The 18,130-nt window shown below is 54.2% G+C and overlaps 6 protein-coding genes across 6 annotated transcripts; 3 read left to right on the top strand and 3 right to left on the bottom strand.

Annotated features, from left to right (window-relative positions):
- Window positions 1–58: 58 nt before the first annotated feature.
- Window positions 59–2,614, bottom strand: AYL99_00334 (hypothetical protein; the record flags this gene model as incomplete). Its single annotated transcript, XM_018831850.1, has 5 exons — window positions 59–1,258; window positions 1,310–1,914; window positions 2,176–2,328; window positions 2,374–2,515; window positions 2,540–2,614. 5 exons carry the CDS (start codon window positions 2,612–2,614, stop codon window positions 59–61), a joined length of 2,175 nt encoding a protein of 724 aa, XP_018697729.1.
- Window positions 2,615–3,445: 831 nt separating this feature from the next.
- Window positions 3,446–6,208, bottom strand: AYL99_00333 (hypothetical protein; the record flags this gene model as incomplete). The annotated part of the gene is made up of 1 exon (XM_018831849.1): window positions 3,446–6,208. One exon carries the CDS (start codon window positions 6,206–6,208, stop codon window positions 3,446–3,448), a length of 2,763 nt encoding a protein of 920 aa, XP_018697728.1.
- A 916-nt stretch (window positions 6,209–7,124) lies between these two features.
- Window positions 7,125–7,649, bottom strand: AYL99_00332 (hypothetical protein; the record flags this gene model as incomplete). The annotated part of the gene is made up of 1 exon (XM_018831848.1): window positions 7,125–7,649. The coding sequence occupies one exon, from the start codon at window positions 7,647–7,649 to the stop codon at window positions 7,125–7,127; it is 525 nt and encodes a 174-aa protein (XP_018697727.1).
- Window positions 7,650–8,684: 1,035 nt separating this feature from the next.
- Window positions 8,685–9,383, top strand: AYL99_00331 (hypothetical protein; the record flags this gene model as incomplete). The annotated part of the gene is made up of 1 exon (XM_018831847.1): window positions 8,685–9,383. The coding sequence occupies one exon, from the start codon at window positions 8,685–8,687 to the stop codon at window positions 9,381–9,383; it is 699 nt and encodes a 232-aa protein (XP_018697726.1).
- A 1,716-nt stretch (window positions 9,384–11,099) lies between these two features.
- On the top strand, window positions 11,100–14,047 carry AYL99_00330 (hypothetical protein; the record flags this gene model as incomplete). Its single annotated transcript, XM_018831846.1, has 2 exons — window positions 11,100–13,634; window positions 13,694–14,047. 2 exons carry the CDS (start codon window positions 11,100–11,102, stop codon window positions 14,045–14,047), a joined length of 2,889 nt encoding a protein of 962 aa, XP_018697725.1.
- Window positions 14,048–16,213: 2,166 nt separating this feature from the next.
- AYL99_00329 (hypothetical protein) lies at window positions 16,214–17,386 on the top strand (the record flags this gene model as incomplete). The annotated part of the gene is made up of 1 exon (XM_018831845.1): window positions 16,214–17,386. The coding sequence occupies one exon, from the start codon at window positions 16,214–16,216 to the stop codon at window positions 17,384–17,386; it is 1,173 nt and encodes a 390-aa protein (XP_018697724.1).
- Window positions 17,387–18,130: the final 744 nt, after the last annotated feature.

The following is an 18,130-nucleotide window of genomic DNA, read 5'->3' as shown; positions in this document are numbered from 1 at the left end:
TGTTCGCGGGTGGTTCAAGAAAGAAACACCCAAAGAAAACCCCTGGGCACTAAAGTCATCAGGCCCATCCCCATTCTCTTTTGAATCGCATAGCAGTTTTTCCTGTGGGCCAACCATGTTTGTCCTTCAACCGGTCCAATATACCCATCAGAGCACGTTGTTCGAGAGGATCCGAAAAGTACTCGCCGCAGATAACAATCGCCATGTAGGCCTGAACCATCGCTGGCTGGGAGCAAGGGTTGGATGCTGCGGCCCCATCTAGAGACATCGCAGTCCCACAGACTTGAATCACGATGTCGTGCACTTCTTCCGCCACCTTCTTCTGAGCTGCCATGACCCCGGGGCCGATCCGCGGAAGGTGTGGGTTGTAGACCACCAGCAAAATCCGGGCCAGGCCCAGAGCCAATAATCCCGTGGCGTGGACCTCGGCGATGTACCAGATGTGAGGGAGGCATTCCCCCTTGGAGCGATCCGGCTCGCGATGAAGGATAGGCGCAAACGATGACGGCTTGTTGAGTTCCCATTGAGTCTCGAACTCGCGAAGCTCAGTCCATCGTTCAATCTGGGTCTGAGCCGTACCACCGTCACCCCCAAAACAGAATTGGAGAACTTTGGCGCAGTGATAAAGGTGTCGATCAGACCAGACAAAGTCCTCCGCTTGATTGAAATCGTTCAGTCGGCTCCATGTGTACAGAGGTAGCTGGACAGGTCGTTGTCTCAGAAAGGAGGTCGTCAGCTCTAGACGTAGAGCAGCGCGAAACGAGGCATGGACAAAGCTCGTCAGGTAAGCGCCGGCATCTTCAAACAGCCCGATCGCAGCTCCTGGTCGGAGGAACTGGGGATGCCTGTCATCGTCCGTCATAAAGGCGTAGAGACTCGCTTGAGCATTGACATAGAGGTGGAATGTCGGGATGAGAGTCTCGCTATCTGCGTCGGTCAGCGATGAATCAATCTCTTCATAATAGCGCAGAATGACCGCGGCGGCAAGCAGATCCTCGTCTCGAACATACTCGGGGTCTTTGGCCAGTTTAATGAGGTACGCAATGCATGCGTTGTGATACTTGATCGCCGTGTTCTCGGTCAACGTCGGAAGGAGAATGTTCTGGTATTGGACGACGCCGTCTGTCGTCCTGAACCTTGGGAGCGAAGCAAGGTGTCTCGCTGCCAGTGTGAAAATGGCGTTCAGTAACGGAGGGCAATACCTGGCCCGCTGGGGAACGGCCAATGTGAAATATTTGGCGGGGTCTCCCACATCGAACTCCTCTGGTCAGCTCTGCGACGGACATTCAGGCCAGAGCGCATCACCTACCCACGGCGCGAGATTTTCAATATAGTACCGCATCAGACACGCACACTGTGTGGTGGTGAACTGATTTGGCCAGAAGAAGTTTTGTTTCCAGCTCTTGGGCGAGAGCTGCGGATCTTCTGGAATGGCGGCCGCCGCCGAATCTTCCAGGCGACGCACCTCCGAGTCCACCGTCTTGGCGACCTGACGTTGGTCGGGCATATACCTAAAGCCGTCCGGGCTGGTCGAGCTAGAGACTTTTGGATAGTCGTAGACACGATATCGAGACCGGATGGGGTCGTAGGCGCTCTTAGCCGACCGGATGGGGTGGGTGTGATGTTCGGGCGATATCGTCCCCGAGGTTCGTCTCCGTTTTGCGGGAGCATGAATCAAGCCTGGCTCGCGGTTTGTGGTGAAAGGCGAGGAGAAAGGAGGCAGATCGGTCGAGGGAGCGTTGAGAACTGTTGGGGACAGCTCGCCCTTGACCGAGGGCTCGAGACGCTTGAGCGGCCCAGAGGCATTCTCCCGTTTCTCATCTTGAGCATTTGCCTTGGGAAGAGCCACCACGAGGTCGTCCTGGGCGTAGTAGTTTTCCAATTCCGGGCCTTGGTCGACGAATTGGAACTTGGCTGTTAAAAGGGCATCGTCAGCACATGAGTTGGGGGACCAACCATTGAGAGGTGTCCGGCCCCTGAGCGGCATGAATGGGGACACAGCGTCAGTAGCTGCTTTCAACGTGGCCCTGAGCAGTGCGACACGAACGGGTGGGCGGCGGGGGTGTCGTGGCAGTGACAGCAGCATAAAAGGCGGTCATCAAGGTTGCCGTTGAGCAGGACAGGACCCCTCTTCTCCAGGCGAAAAACTTGCCGGTACAGGTTGCACGGACTTACCATTCTTGGTCTGCTCGAGCCATGTTTGATCTTTGGAAAAGGAGGCATCGTATCTTGCGCTGGAGCCGACCCGGAACTTGAGCTTGCCCTTCCCGCGCAGACACCTTTCCCCGAGACGTTCACATTGTTTGCATTTCGGATAACTGTCGTCGCCTGGGCCACGTCAGCTTGGCTCAATGCACAGTGATCGTGTCCAACAGAGGAGGGGCATGGTCGTAGCGGTGAGAAAAGGTGGTCCTTGTGGCACGTCGGAGAGCCTTCGTGCAGAAGAGACCATGTGCAGGATGGCAGAAGAAGGAGCAGGACAAGAAGAAGACGCTTCGAGATGCAAAGACATGGGCTAGCTGTCAGTAGCGGAACTTACATTTGAGATGGCGGTCTTGGGACGGCCATCAGTCAACAAGCCATTCGGAAGGAGAATGGGGACATACCACGACATTCCTGACATGGATCTTCGATCTTATTCGTTAACGCTGGCATAGAGACCCGGCGCATTTCACCCTCGTAGGACAGAAGGGAAGTGGACGAGGACTATTAGGAAGCCATATGGGAAAACGAAAGCTGAGGAAAAGCGAGAAGCACGACGGGGAAGGTTGCCCCTAGATGGCGGTCAAGGCAACTGAAGGGTCGGGACAATGCGATGGTGGCGAGGGAGAGAACAACGGACATGCATGCCATTAACTAGTTTGAACAAAAAGGTGAGAATAGAGTCTGGAACCCAGTCGGAGTAATAGATGAAAAAATCTGTCTCAATCACACAAGGGATTTACCACTTGACCCCGCCATGCCATCTGTCAGGGCGTAGGCGAAAGGGGGGGGGGAAGTAATATGGTAAATGGGTTGGAAAAGGGTCGACATGCTGCCCAAAGCCAACAACTGCGACAGCTTCAGCTTCAGCTCCAGCTCCAGCTCCAGCTCCTGAGATCGAATCCCGGACAGCCACTGAAATAAATGCCTGTGCCGCTCTACTCGGTACTGTTTGTTCGCTTGGCTCTGCTGCTGCCCAAGCGAGTGAATCAAGTTGCTGCGGAGTTCCAAATCCTGTGCCAACAGGGCCATAGCTATATTTTTGGTGCCCAACATGTAATCCCACACATCGTCTTCTTCTTTATCTTGTTCGCTCAACAACTGTCCACAAAAATTGTATACGAGAATGGTGACGCTGCATAGTCCAAAAACGGAAAAGATTGCAAGGACAACCAACCAAAAGGAAAAAAAAGAACATAAAAGGGAAATAGGCTGTCTCTCCTCGCTGCTCCATGGGAAAGCCCTAGAATTCATAGACTGGTGCCTTGAACAGCACGTTGACGGCAGACTGTGAGGTTGCCCCCGCAGCAGCAGATCCAGGCTCTTTCCCACCGTTCGCACCACCTCCCAACGCATTCGATGTTGGCCCCTTTCCTCGGACCTCGACCGCCACAAACGCTGCAAATCTGATCCGTCCCTCGTTCGCGCCAGGTTGCGCAGCCAGTTGTGCCGGATCGACTGCCATACTGTGCCTGACCTGTCCACGTTGGTCCTCGCCGTCGTTTCCAGTAGAAGGCGCTCCTTCGGAACGGCTCTCACCACGCGCCGAGATGGAGGGCTTTTTGTTGACGAACCCACCCAGGAAGCTGGACTTCTTGGAGTGCTTCTCGCTGGGACCCTTGACGGTCGCCTGGCTGCTGGTGCTTGTCCCGCTTTCGTTGCGTCCCTGTTGGCCTCCAGTGCCGGGGCCGCCGGGTGGCTGGGCTGCCTGCGACGCAGCTTTGCCGGCAGCTTCACGAATTTCGGCTTCGACATCACGGTCTCGCGGTCCGTCATCTGTGCTGGCTGTGCTCATTTGATCGCCTTCGTCCTGTGCTCGTGCCTGTTCTTGCGCCTTGGCTTGAGCGGCCTGTTGTTGGAGGACGCGTTCGTCTGGGCCAGGGTTGGTCAAGGCGACAATTTGTGGTTCGATCTTCATGTATGTTTCATTCACAGGAGTGCCCGGCATGAAGTATTCAATACAGATCTCTCGCGATTCCAGCGGGATATTGGACGCGATGCCGATCGCTTGCCCAACAATCATGCCCACTCCCTCCACAAGCCCGGGTGGCGGAGGATCCGTCAGGTTCGCTTTCAGCGATTCCGTGAGCTGGTGAGTGTAATGTTTGTTCATGGTCTCGGCGTAATGTTCCGCTTGTGGCGAGTTGAGCACATCCTGCAGACCTTCAATGGTGGTCAGTCGCCAGGTGGTGATTTTGGTTGTCAGATCGTCCCGCTGTTCATCGGTCAAGAGAGTGCCCGCGTGCCCTCCACGACGCAAGGTATGTTCGATGTGTTTCAATTGCGCGGACAACGATGGCTCAATGCCCGGGTGAAACGTGTGCTGGAAGATACTTTCGTAGAGCCATCGAGTGATGCACGCTCGTCCGATCGCCGTCATTTCTTTCGTGCCGACGGTATGAGCGTCCTGATTGCATACATGTCGCAGCCAGGGTGGAATCGCCCGCCAATTTTTACGGATGTTGAAGGAAAGATTGTTGATCGCCTGGCTTAGACGTTCAAATCTCGCTGTATATTGGGCGTCATCGAGCGATGTTTTGGACATGGAGAGACGCTGGTTGGCCACGGTATTCTGTAACTGCGTGACCTGAGCCTCCCGCTCAAAGTAGTATCGCTTGACCTTGGAATACTTGGCCTGTAGCTCCTCATGACGTTGCAGAAGTTGGTTATAGTCTAGTTGGCTAATGTCCTCCCGGCTTCGTGGAGGAGGTGTGCTTCGGCCTTGCTCAGAAGCCGCTTGTTGAGACATTCTCACTCGTGGGTCGGCCTGGCTTTGGCTTTGATACTGATTCTGATCTTCAGTCCGAGCTTCCCGCTGCGACAACTGCTGACGAATACTGCCGTTGGGTGGATCTCCTCGTGCCATGGCAGTCTGGACCGGTTGTTGGCCTTGAGTGGCCGACTGTGAAGAATAACGATTGGTTGCCGCTGTCGAGGGACGAGAGTCTTGAGCAATTTGGGGATGGGCTGGGGGGTTGATCGGAGAAGGAGGACCAAGGGATGCTTGCGATGGCGGTCTAAGGTGTTGATATGGGTCAGACTCTGCGTTGGTAGATCGAGGTTGCTGGGGCTGGTAGGGTAGGTAGTGTTCCGAGGTATTGGCAGACTCGCCTTGGTGATATGCGTGGTACTGGTCGTGCTGGGGACTGAAGTGCGGAGCGTCTTCGGTGTAGTCGACGGAATGATGGGTTAATTGGCTTTGTGGAGAGTCGAATTGGCCTGGAGCTCTCTGGTATTGCTCGTATTGGGCTTGGTCCGCGGCCTGATCTGTGGGTGCGGTGGTAGTGTCGGTCGGCGGTGGAGAGGAATAATACGTCGAATGTCTGGCCGGATGTTGAGACTGTGGCGAGGTCTGGGTTGAATATGAATCGCGAGATGATTGCTCAGGAGGATGCGACTTCCTCAAAAGATGTACAGAGCTCGATCGTCCAAGAGGTTTGCGCTCAGGTGGGCCGTTTTCTTTTTCCCTGTCCCTCTGTTTGTCTTCGTCCTTGCTCTTGTCTTTGATCAGGCTGGTGATGAAACTGCGCTTGGATCGTTTGTGCTCTTTATCCTCAAGAGTCCGAACCTGCCTCGATTGACCAAATGTCGTCTGTCCCGGAACGGGAGCAGGGCCTTCGGGAATGAATGCGTGCTGCTGGGACACAGGAGGCACAATGTTCACTTGCGGCCTTTGTCCATACACGTCCGGGATGGATGGACTGCGACCACTTTGGGTGCGTCCCAGGTGGGGAGGGGCAACCGGCGGCTGAGCTTGTGACAGAGAATCCGAGGCTTGTCCCTGATAATGATGATCTATCGACGTCTGCTGTGGTGGAGGAGGCTGTTGAGGATAAAGTTGGTGCTGCTGCTTGGAGTCGAAGTAAGGTTGTGAACGTCCCAGATGCTGAGACTGGGGCGGTTGCTGCTGCTGCTGTTGCTGCTGCTGATGGGGATGTGGATCAGGGTGTGTCTGAGGGTCTTCTATGGAGGCCTGCGACTTGTTGGTCTTGAAAAGCCGCTGCATTGAAACCGCATCCGCCGCAAGGGGATTGAACGATGCTACAGCGTGTTCTCAGACTGCGTGATATGGACACAATTCAACGGGCAAACAAGGTGTCAGCTGGCAATGCTTGACGCAAAATAATGGAAGCGGGCTGACCCTTGGGATTATGGGAGGGATGGAGAACAAGACGCCTACCAAGCCCGAGGGGCCCTGCGCCGCACCCAATAGTCAAGACATGCAGCTGTTCAGCCTCCTGCGTCTCGCATTGGAATCTGCTTAATGACATCCCTCGCCCAATTGATGGTCGACGTCCTGGTTTTAGCTGCTCAACTAGTTATGGCTGCCCTTGAAGCTGTGCATCTCCCACTGGTATTTGTCTCATGACCAATCCAGGCCAACCCAAGCTTCTACTCTGTACTCCAGAGTCCCTGGAATTGTGTGTCAAAGTGCCACCCGTCTGTCAGCCCCTTCAGCCCTATCCCAGAACCCGTTGTGGGGGAACCACTTTCAAAGTTTCCAGATATAGCACCACACCTTGCAACGGCTGCCGCATCCATTCGCGACCGTCAAGTGACTTCAGATAATCTACCCTCAAATTGCGCTTCCTGGTGTTTGGCTCGGCCAGCTTTCGCAAGACTAAGTCTGGGCTATCACTTCCTCGACTTTGCTAGATGCATAAGCTCGATGGGGGCTGAAATCCCTCTTCCTGAGGATGTTACCATGCAGACAGTGGCGGCAAAGGCGGCATCTGTCTGACTCTGATCTGGGCTTGCTCGTCCATTCCCTCATCGAACAAGTTTTCTTCAGCCCTCCGTTTCTGTTTCCATTCGTTGTGCAGAGGACGGCACTGCAAAAGTGCATTACATAGCGTTGCCTCGTATCATTCACGGCTGCAGCAGGCGATTACTTGGTGGCGACAGTTCCCGGGGGTCGAAAATCACTCAGCCTCGTCTTCAAAACTTGGAAGTATCACATCGAATCCAGGGTCCTCGTCGATCTCGACGTCTGGAGTGCCACTCTCGTGATCTTCGTCTTCCACTTGTGGTTCTTTCTGCTTCACTTTCAGTCGATATGCGATCCAGGCCCCATCGCTCAGACCAGCCCCAAGCGGGCTCTGGTTGAGAACGGTTTGCTTTCCGCCCACTTTCTTTTTGGTGGGCTTAGGACCGGTGATGTCTTGCTCCTTGATGTCCAGAGGAATCCAACCTTTACTCGGGTCCTTCTTGTCTGCTAGCACACCGAATTCCAACTCTTCTGGGTCTTCTGGGAGAGGCGCGCTAGCGTTGGGCAGTGTTTTAAGATTCCGTGACTCAAGGGCTGCAAGCAAGAGGGCTTTGATCTCCGTGAACGGTCTGGTCGGTAAAACAGATAGTGCGGTCGTGGACTTGTGGCACTTGAAGAGGAGGGTGATCATGTCTGGTGTAGGCAACTCTGCCAGTTCATCCTGGGAAACGACTGTCATCTCGGTTTCGATGCTGAGTGTAAACAGCAGCGAGGGAATAGCTCAAGACTTTGATCAAGCTGTCAGCGTGTGGACAGAAGAATTAGCGAGACTTATTGGGATTGACGGATTTCGAGCACAAAAATTTCGGGAATTGAAGCGCGACTGACGCGCCGCAGGATGAGGACATCGGAGGAGACTGTGGGGTAGGCTTTCCACCGACGAACTTGTGCATCTACAGTATTACAACTGACAACAAAAACTACTGTACCTCCATGGAACCGTCCCTGATCTATCTTTCTAGATGTGTGAAAGCACCTGACCAGCGCCCTAATAGCGTGAAGACGGATAAGTGACCCTAAAGCTGCGCTCGTGAAATAGCTGGCATTGCGTGCATGTATCGAATTAGGCCTAAGGTATTTTGTGTTGAATAAAGGACTTGATTCTCATCTTGCACGTGCAAGTATGGTGTACCCGGTCGATACACCTCGACTGCTTTATAGAAGCCTCATTGATAACACGCCTCTACTCACCGGCTGGTTTTGGTGGCAACGTTGAGGGCTTGAATTGCCTTAAGGCTGGCAGTATGGACAGCCATCCCATCATTGAAAGAAGAGGCTGAATTGAGGATCTCAGTTGCAGAGATTCCGTCTGCTTGCCTGGATTGTGATTTCCCAAGAAACTCGATTGCACTGATGATATGGAGATGAACTGCTGGGGGACGCTCGCTCAAGACTCCATTTCGATAGCAGAAAGCAGAATAGCGTCTGACAACGTAATTCTTCTATTTTACAGTTCGGGGTCGTGCTAGTCCCACACGCCGCGAAGCTGCGCTACCCACCCGGCGCTTGGTCACAGCTTTGTTTGTGAGGTGCAAACCTAGTCTGCTCCATCATTTTCAGTGTGCCGCACCCTGATCGTAAAGCGTACGGCAAACATGCTCAAGACATTGAGATTGAAGTTGAGAGCGGATTGGGATTGACGTCTATTATATCCAAGCCTCAAGGCGGAAATTCGAAGTTGCAGCCGTCCGCAGTCCAACGGGCTGAGTACAGCATGTGGCCTTTCAAACCCTCTCGAAACGAAGACGAAGACGATCTCCAAGTACTCTCTCAGGAAGAGCCTGCACGGCCCCATGTGCCACTGCCATCACAGCCCATGGCGGAAACAAAGGAGGACGCATTGGTTAGATTTACAGGATGGCCCAACGAACGACTGTCAATCCCACTGATTCTACGCGCTCCTACCTTGATGTTGGCGTCTTTTGCTTGCGGCTTTAGTCTTGGAGCTTCTCAAGGGGCCACCAAAGGCGCATATCGATATAGAGCTGAGAACGCACACCGGCTGCCTACCACCCAAACCGGATGGTTTCTCTACCAGAAGTCCAAAAACTACCATGCGATGCTGGGCGGAATCAAGGAGGGTGCTCGGTTCGGGTCTGTATGTACGGGCTGGGCAACGTTGTTTATGGTCACAGAAGAGATGGTTGATCTGTCGAGAGCTCGCCTCTTTGCAAGAGGAGATGACGATGTTGCGACCGGGCAACGGGACTTTGGAAGTACAGTGATTGCTGGGATGACTCTGGCCGGCATCTACAGCTGGAAGCGAGGGCTCGATCATTTCGCTGCTGCTCGCACTGCAAGGAGTGCTTTGAGACTGTCCCTGGCATACGGTCTGGTGCAAGATCTCGCAGCATCAATTAGAGGAAACCCGCCAGCATATATCTCGTGGTTGAGGAGAAAGCTTTCGGGATGAAGACCACTGGCGAGATGGAAGTGCGACAGAACGACAATAACAGAGGTTCAATGTACCTCTCTCCACAAGACGGGCTACATCCCTGAAGACACTGTTTTCGATCACGACGTCGCAATCGAGCAGTCCAGGTGAAAATCCTCAGCACCTCACAAGCGCAGCCGAGAAGGAACGGCTCGATTGTCGAGTGACATTCACCGCTTCTCAGGCCTGAATCTTACCGTAGAGGATGTTCCCCGCTAGCTTATGACGAGGGAACTACCGGTATCACTTCCGGCGCGCACCTGGAAGTGAGTGCGATTTCGTGGCTTGGTCGGAAGAAAGAATCACGTCAATCAACAGCTGGGGCTATCTATGCACCCCTGAGGTAGTCAATTTGAACCAGAACTCCGGCGATACATCCACCTCGCCGGTTGGGGAGTCACGAGGGCAAACCTTGAGCAGCCCTTCCAATCGAAAGCAGGCAGTGACGGTGGATGCAGGGCTGAAAGATTCCTTTTTGGCGCCCGTATGTTTTGGTGCGTGTTCTAGGGCACGGTGAGGCAGTTCCCGCGGGTAAACCCTGAAGACGCACGCGGAGACGAGATGGAGACGGAGTTCCCTGTTTCGGGCAGCGTCCGAGGGCTTCGCAGGGCTGTCTGGGCACGATCAGTCCCTGAGATTATGGCCAGGGACCTGGTGCCGGCATGCCCTAGTTATGGTTGGGTCGCTTAGAGGGATCTCAGCCCTGGATTCATTAAGCGGTCGCAGCTGTCGTTTCCCAGGCTATTGACAGCAATTGCGCCATAGATTTCCGACCTTTTGCTGACGCATCCCGTTGTCTCCCATCTGGCACCCATCTGGTGCCGTCACTGTCTGACTATTCTACCTAATTACCATGTTCCCTGTTTTCCGATGTGGGATGTGGAGGAGCACTGATACGAAGCAGCAATTTACGAGGAGTATTTTAGCTCGCAATTGGTTTCAGGCCTAGAGCAAAGACTTTGGGCCATCTCGTGCTCACTTCTTTTACCCTAAGCAGTCCCTAGAAGGCGGCGTCCAATCCTTCCATCTCTTTTCTCGAAACGTCGTCTAGTGGGCTTCTCCAAAATGGATATGCGGTTCCCCGCCACGGCAGCCATCCACAGCCCACCACCTTCATGGATAGACGCGCCCCTGGCTTGAAACTTGCGGGCTGAAGCTGCACGTCTCTGGATCGTTGCTTTGCTGTGTTTCTAACGGCTTGTTGCCCTTGAGACCCTCTGTTTTCGGATGCGGATATTCCAAAGCATCCATAGCATCTCTCACACCTGCATGCCCCAAGGTCATCAACGACATCGAGACTTCACGATCCTCTCCTCTACCTTTGCCGACCCACCGCATTCCCCAAGATTTGACAACCCAACGTCGTCACCGGACCACTGCGAAAACCCTCACTGTGTCCTCCCTCCCACCTACCCGCACCGAACATCTTGTGCCATTCTAGACCCAGGCGTTACTAAGCCAGCGAGAGGGAACTCACGAGCGTTCCTAGTGGAGCCCAACAAGAGTCCTATCTGGTAGACCGACACTTTATCTAAGAGCTTTGACCTGGTCTCTACTTTTCTGAAGGTGCAGTCGCAGTTAAGAGGAGGAGTCGCACGGTATACGTGAAAAACATGGGATGAGGGGCAGTCCACCAAGAGCAGCAGTTCATTTCGAGTGAACACGCGCTCAGACTCTACAACCCCTCCTGCAAACATGCGACGACATCATGGACGAGCGCTCTCACCGTACCATGGACGCACGGCCGCTCCTCCTTCTGCTGAAGTCTCCTTGGTCCGCAGTTTTGACTCCAAGATCAATCCGTCAAGACCCGCCAGACAATCCCCCTTGGCCACCTCTCAGATCCAGGGCATGCCATTGGACTTGATCGAACGCATTCGTTCCTTCCCTCTATTCCAATCCACCTCGGACGACTTCCTCGCCGACATCGGTCTCCTCCTCAAACCCCAGCTGCACAACACCAATGACTATATCATCACCGAAGGGGAAGATGCGAAGGCGATGTATTGGCTTGTCCGAGGCGCCGTCGCTGTGACGTCTCGGGACGGGGAGAGTATCTTTGCTGAACTAAAACCCGGTGCCTTCTTTGGAGAAATTGGGATCCTCATGGAACGTCCTCGCACCGCAACAGTAGTTGCTCGGACAAGGTGTATGGTGCTGGTGCTGAAGAAGGAGGATTTGAAAAAGATATTACCCAAGTATCCCGACGTGGAACAGGCCATTCGAGACGAGGCATTGGAACGGCTGACGCAATTGGAGAAGAAAAAGAGGCAGGTGCTACTCGGCACGGAAGATGTCCCAAACCACGAAAGAAGAGGCTCCAAGAGAGCAAGAGTGACGGTTGGAGAAGACGTATATATGAGAGACGGTGACGGTAGCGTTACTAGCTCGAGCAAGCGGCGGAAGTCTCCCAGCCCCGGGACGAACGAAGTCTCAACAGCAAGCGCATTGGGACATGGCCTCGTTAATATCCGCGCCACTTTGAAGGAGTTGCCACTGTTTGCGTCTCTGCCTTCCGATATTCTCCATTTCCTCGGTCTCAGTGCCCAGCCAAGAAGCTTTGCACCATTCACAGACATTATCAAACAAGACACCAGAGGCAGGGAGGTCTATTTCATTGTCCGTGGCGAGGTTGAAGTTCTGGATGAGAGGAATGTTTCAGCTCCCAAGCGGCACAAGGTCGGAGAGCCTAATGGCGTGCCGGGAACGCCACGAGTGATAGCTCGCCTCAAGCCAGGACAGTACTTTGGCGAGGTTGTGAGTCTATCGCTAGCAGATCGACGGACGGCTACTGTGCGGTCAGTAACCCAAGTTGAATGCTTGATGATCTCCGAAAATGTGCTGGCGGATTTTTGGAATCGGTGTCCGCCGAATGTCCTGCGGCAGATCGAGGACACTGCGAAGCGCCGATTACAGCTGGCGTCGGACAATGACGTTGTCATGAATGATGCAGACGCAACACCTGACATTCATGATCTTGAAATCCGAGACTCGAAAGAGAGGAGGCAAAAGAAAGTCGTCAGTGGACCCCGAGTGACGTTTACAGACACAGAAATCAGCAGTTCCACACAGGCCGCTCAAACAGAGGAACCGAACAATACGCTTGAACCTTCAGACCCCGACCCTTTCCTGAGTGAAGGCCTAGAAAAGGTCAGGTCGAGATCAAGGAGAGGTTCTCTTGCTCCGCCGCCTCCAGATGAGCTGTCCAAAGATCAGAGGCGCCGGTCTCCGCGATCATCACCTACCACCACAACCAACCCCTCCCCCAAGGGTTCAGCATCTGGGACACCATCGCCCACGTCCGAGTATAAAGGCAGCAGTGGCTTTCCATTTTCTGATCCCTTCTCTCCAGGGGGCCGGCCCAAACCCCGACCACGGTCCAGTCGCGGCCAAAATCGAGGCAGTATCCCTGATACAATGCTGCCGTTGATCCTCGAATATCTCGATTTGCATGAGTTACTGCGTTTGCAAGGCGTATCCCTCCATTGGCAGAATGTTCTCAACACTGCACCTAATCTACTACACCATCTTGACTTGTCACGTTACAACCGGACAATCACGGACGACATTCTAATCAGCCGCATCTGCCCGTTTGTTGCAGACAGGCCCAGATTCATCGACATCAGTAACTGCTTTCACATCACTGACGAAGGCTTCACCGCTCTGGTTAACACATGCGGGGTCAATGTTCAGGGGTGGCGCATGAAGAGCGTCTGGGACGTCACCGCTCCGGCGATCCTGGAGATGGCGAATAAGGCTCGTGGACTCAGAGAGGTTGACCTGAGTAATTGCCGCAAAGTCAGCGACACATTGCTGGCGAGAATAGTTGGCTGGGTCGTCACGGCACAGCCTCCAGCGCCCACTAACCGCACGAAAGTCAACTCACACCGCCCCGTTCTCAACACCAAGGTGAATAACAACACTCCTCCGCAGCAACCTCCCCCAGGGACCGTCATTGGATGTCCAGAGCTGAGCTCCATCACGCTCAGCTACTGCAAACACATCACTGACCGGACCATGGCCCATATCGCTACACATGCTCACAATCGGATTGTCTCGATGGATTTGACTCGCTGTACGACGATAACGGATGCCGGTTTTCAGTTCTGGGGCAATGTCAAGTTTGAACGGCTGAGGAAACTGTGTTTGGCCGACTGCACGTATCTCAGCGATCAGAGCATTGTGTGGCTTGTCAATGGGGCAGGTAGTGGCCTGAGACAGCTTGATCTGGTAAGTGATGGCGTTTCCACCGGATGCCGTGATGTGTTTTGCCGACTGATGTCTTCTAGTCCTTCTGCTGCGCCCTCTCTGACACAGCCACCGAGGTCATTGCCTTGGGCTGCCCGAATCTAACCCACCTGAATCTCTCCTTCTGCGGCAGTGCGGTCTCGGACCCGAGCTTACGGTCGATCGGCCTTCACTTGACTTCCCTTCGCGAACTCGCTGTTCGGGGATGCGTTCGTGTCACGGGCCTTGGCGTCCAGAGTGTGGTCGAGGGCTGTCAAAAGCTGAAACTATTTGACGTGAGTCAGTGTAAGAATCTGCAACCCTGGCTGGTCAGTGGCGGGATCGAGCGGTGGCGGTCCATGGGCCGGGATGTTGAGTTTGTGGTGGTCAGTTCAGGGACGAAGCTGGTTCGATGAGGAGATTTTATGATGTTCTACGCCATGTTTGGTCCGCTATTTTCAGCGCGTGACGAGTCCATTCTACGCAAGCGATTATATCCTACATATGCGTGCTGCATGAAGGGTCTTTTGGGGGGCAAAAGCGAATAGTATCCTCGAGGAAACGCCAGTGAGGAACGACATGTCGCGACACATGAGCGACAAACTCGATGCCCCCTCCCGGACTTCTGGAAGAGAGTCGAAAGATATTATGATAAGCCACGACGACAATGAGGAGAGGGGTCCCAGCCTGAACACCGGAAACGGCGGGCAGCGCAGCTCCAGGGCAACCTGGATCTGTCTATCTGTCTATCTATCTATCGGCTTAGTGATGGAAAGAGCCGGAGAGAGGAGAAGAGTGGGAATGAGAGGAAGAGAAGGCGGATTGGATGATTGGGGATGCCATGTTGGATTGTTTTGGTGTTGTGAATTAAGCATTTGACGGACAGATACCCCTTTATTATTTTCGAAAGACGATTCTTGGGAGACTTTTTTCCTTTTCAAGATATTGAAGAGGGAGAAGAGAAGCGGAGAGAGGGGAGAAAGCAGAAGAGAGAGATAGTCCCCAGTTGTGAGGGTGATGAAATCTCCCCTGAACAGGGAAATATTCGTGCAGGTGGTTCTGATCGTTCAGGTTCGTCCTGTTCCATTTCTTGTCCCGTGTTTCACTTCTCCAGCAATATCCTCTTTTCCCAGCTGCTATATCACATCCGCACCCACCTGCAGCAATAATTCCCGGAAAAGAGCAATCACGACTTCGTAAGAGACGATTCGAAAGTGCAGCCTCGAAGGGATGCAGCCACCACCATGGTCAAGAAGAGCAGACGGTTCTTGTCATTAAGCGGTCGAGAGTGAGTGATGGCAGCTGCATGGGATCATATTCTCCTTACGTAGGAGGTACTCACAGGCTGTGTGGTCAACCCCCAAAGTTGCATGCCTCTTTCGCCCTGCTTCTCATCTGACTGGCCAGCGACAAAAGTACGCAAGCGGCATCATTAGATTGTCAAAGCACTCCTGAAAAAAAAAAACATGGGGCATGCCTACCTTGGACTTTTGGATTTGCCCAATCACCGCATCTTGCGGATACATTCTGTACCGAAGCAGTCTGCAAAGTGCTGGTCTCCATCCTTCCTGTCAAGGGTGCTCAGAGGCCTCACGGCGAGGTTTGTGTCTAGCACCAATCGCTAGCATGTCGTCGACTGTTGCTGCGCAGGCACAGCTTTGCCATCATCAGAACCTGTTCGATCTTTGTGCTAAAGGTGGCGCTGGAGAAGGACCAACTTCTGGCCACAGCCAGTATAAGTCTGTGTCTCAACATGGGCTTAGCAGGCTGAAGCTGCAGATATAGATCTCGTTGGCAAGGCTCGCGTGGGCGAGGGCAAGAATAAAAACAGCGAAACAGCTATAAACAAGAAATCCCTCGAGACGTCCAGATCCATCACCAGCTTCTGGGAGCCTCAGCTCGCACAGGACTCCCTCTTGCTGCTTCATCTGCAATGCATCTTTCGGCTGATGCCGTGGTTGGCATCGTGGGGGTCATCGTCGCCCTTCTGCCACTGGTGATCATGGTTTCACAATCTTCCCGACACCGAAGAGTGTACGATCAGCTGCCAACATGTGAATACCCAAGGTCTGCTACAGTCCACTCCGATAGAGGTAAGGACAGACAGACAGACAGTTCCTCAGAATGAATGAAAGGGAGGTTTTGCTAAGGGGCTCCCGGCCAGCAGCAGCTCCATGGAAAGGACACGTCCCGTCCATTGCTCGACCAGCCGCAGCAGTCCTCCGTCACCCAAGATCACTTCCGTTACCTACCGCCACCTCGACACCGACGACACGCCATCCGACGTGGTGAATGCGAGAGACAACATTCTGATATCTCGGAGACTGTGACTTCAGAAGTCAAACTTCTGCAACCGTGGGATTGTGCTAGTTGCTACTATTATACTGTACCTCGAACTATAATATTAACACTGGGCGGAGGCTCCAAACTGTGGGGAAACCTTCGAACTTTCTAATTAATTAATTGCCATAAACTCTGCACTGTCATAACCTGTGCCTCATATCATCTGCCCCCTTCCATCATTGCCTGAGACCAGTGCCACGACTCCCCTTCGCTTATACGCCCGCCTGAAGACGCTAGAGATGGACTTCAAGTCGCTGATGTCGGCTCAGATCGCCAAAGCCAAACCGCCGCTGTCCAAGTCTCCTGCGTCCCCATCCCCCTCCCCCACGCCCGACTCTGCGCCGCCGGCCTCGACCACGGCAAACAAATACGTCCGGCGCGCGGAGCTCGAAGCCTCCCGGCAAGCCGAGTACCTCGCGGAACAGGCCCGACTCGCCGCCGAGCGGGAACAACGGCTCGCGAAGAAGCGGAAGCTCGAGGAAGAGGAAGCCGAGCGGGAGGCGCGGCGCGAGGAGAAGCTGCGCAGACTGGCCGAGGAGTCACGCAGGAGGCGGGAGGAGGAAGAGAAGGAAGAAGAGAGGAGACGCAGAAAACGCCTCGGGCTGCCCGACGCACCGGAACACCTGGCCCTCGAGGACGGCAAGACGGACACTGGTGAAGCCGGCACAGGAGAAGCTGGAGGAGAGGACATCGTCGATGACGAATTGCGACGCAAGCTCCGCGAGATCGGTGAACCGGCAGCTCTCTTCGACGAAGACCACTCTGCCCGACTGAAACGCTACCGCTCCCTCACCCGGACGGCGCTGACGACCGCGTCGTCACAGAAGCTGAGCAATGGACCGATCCCGACAACACTGGAGCCCGTCGAGGAACAGGACATGCTCCTCCCCTCGGCCCTCCCGCTTCAGCCGGGGACCGAGGAGTACACATTCCTCCACCGGCAGCTGGCGTCCTACTTCACCCTCCTGCTCACCGAGTGGGCCCACGCGCTGGCCGAACGCGACGAAGCGGTCAAGCAGTCCGCGAGCGGGAAGGCGGCGTACAACAACTACGTGGTGGTGTTGAAGGACCTGACGCCGCTGTTCCGACACTTTGAGAAACAGTCGCTGGACGCGGGCCTGCTCGAGCCGATCTGCAAGATCGTGCGGTCCGCCCAGCAGCGGCGCTACGTCGAGGCCAACGACGAGTACCTCACCTTGTCCATCGGCAAGGCCGCCTGGCCCATCGGCGTGACCATGGTCGGCATCCACGAACGGTCCGCGCGCGAGAAACTGCACGAGAGCTCCAGCGGGAAGCAGGCCCACATCCTGAGCGACGAGGTCACGCGCAAGTTCCTGCAGAGCATCAAGCGGTGCATCAGCTTCGCCCAGACGAGGTGGCCGCCGGAAGATCTGGGCCAGTTGATGGGATGAGCGAGGATGGTGATGATGATCCTCCCTGCTGGAACGGGCTTACACGGGCCCTCTTCCGGTGAGCCACACGAGATAAGAAGCTACGAGAACCCAGATGCGTGGAAGTTCTAATATATGTCCTCTCACAATGCAGGGGCGTGTCAAAATGTCGTCACAACCAGGGCATCTATCGATCTCTATCAACAACGCCCGAGCTGCCTGCGACACCAATATCCCGCACTGGACAACGGAGCCTCCTAAGCGAGGGCAATGCCATGACCGCAGCCAGGATGACAGCGGAGCATTCAACAAACGATTCATATATATAGACCCGCCGAGATAACAGTCACGTCCAGGCGGATGGATATTGCACGACCGAAAACGACATGGGGCAGAAGATTTCAGGAGCATCACCAACCTGCGTGATGACTCTATGATGGGGCCAACCAAACTACGATCCTCAAGATATTGGGAATGAGAGAACAGAAAAGTCGTCACAAGGGGATAGAAAGAGACGGAGAGAGAGAGAGCTGGAAAGATTACAAGCTCGTTATCACCTGTGTCTTGGACCACTCAACGCCGAATAGGTACCTAATAGAGTCCCTCTCTCTCTATACACCTAAGATCTGCAAAAGGGACATTAACAACAACAATACCCTATCGCGTCTACTGGAAGACGAATAATCCTCCAATAACCACACCCCAACTGACAATACAGCCAACCAAAATCCCTCCCGGTATCCAAAAAACCCCTCCCCAAATATA

The sequence above is a fragment of the Fonsecaea erecta genome (genome assembly GCF_001651985.1).
Source record: "Fonsecaea erecta strain CBS 125763 chromosome Unknown Scaff1, whole genome shotgun sequence".
Lineage (NCBI taxonomy): Eukaryota > Fungi > Ascomycota > Eurotiomycetes > Chaetothyriales > Herpotrichiellaceae > Fonsecaea > Fonsecaea erecta.
Note: the sequence above shows the minus strand (reverse complement) of the source record. Positions and strands in the feature narration are given on the sequence as shown.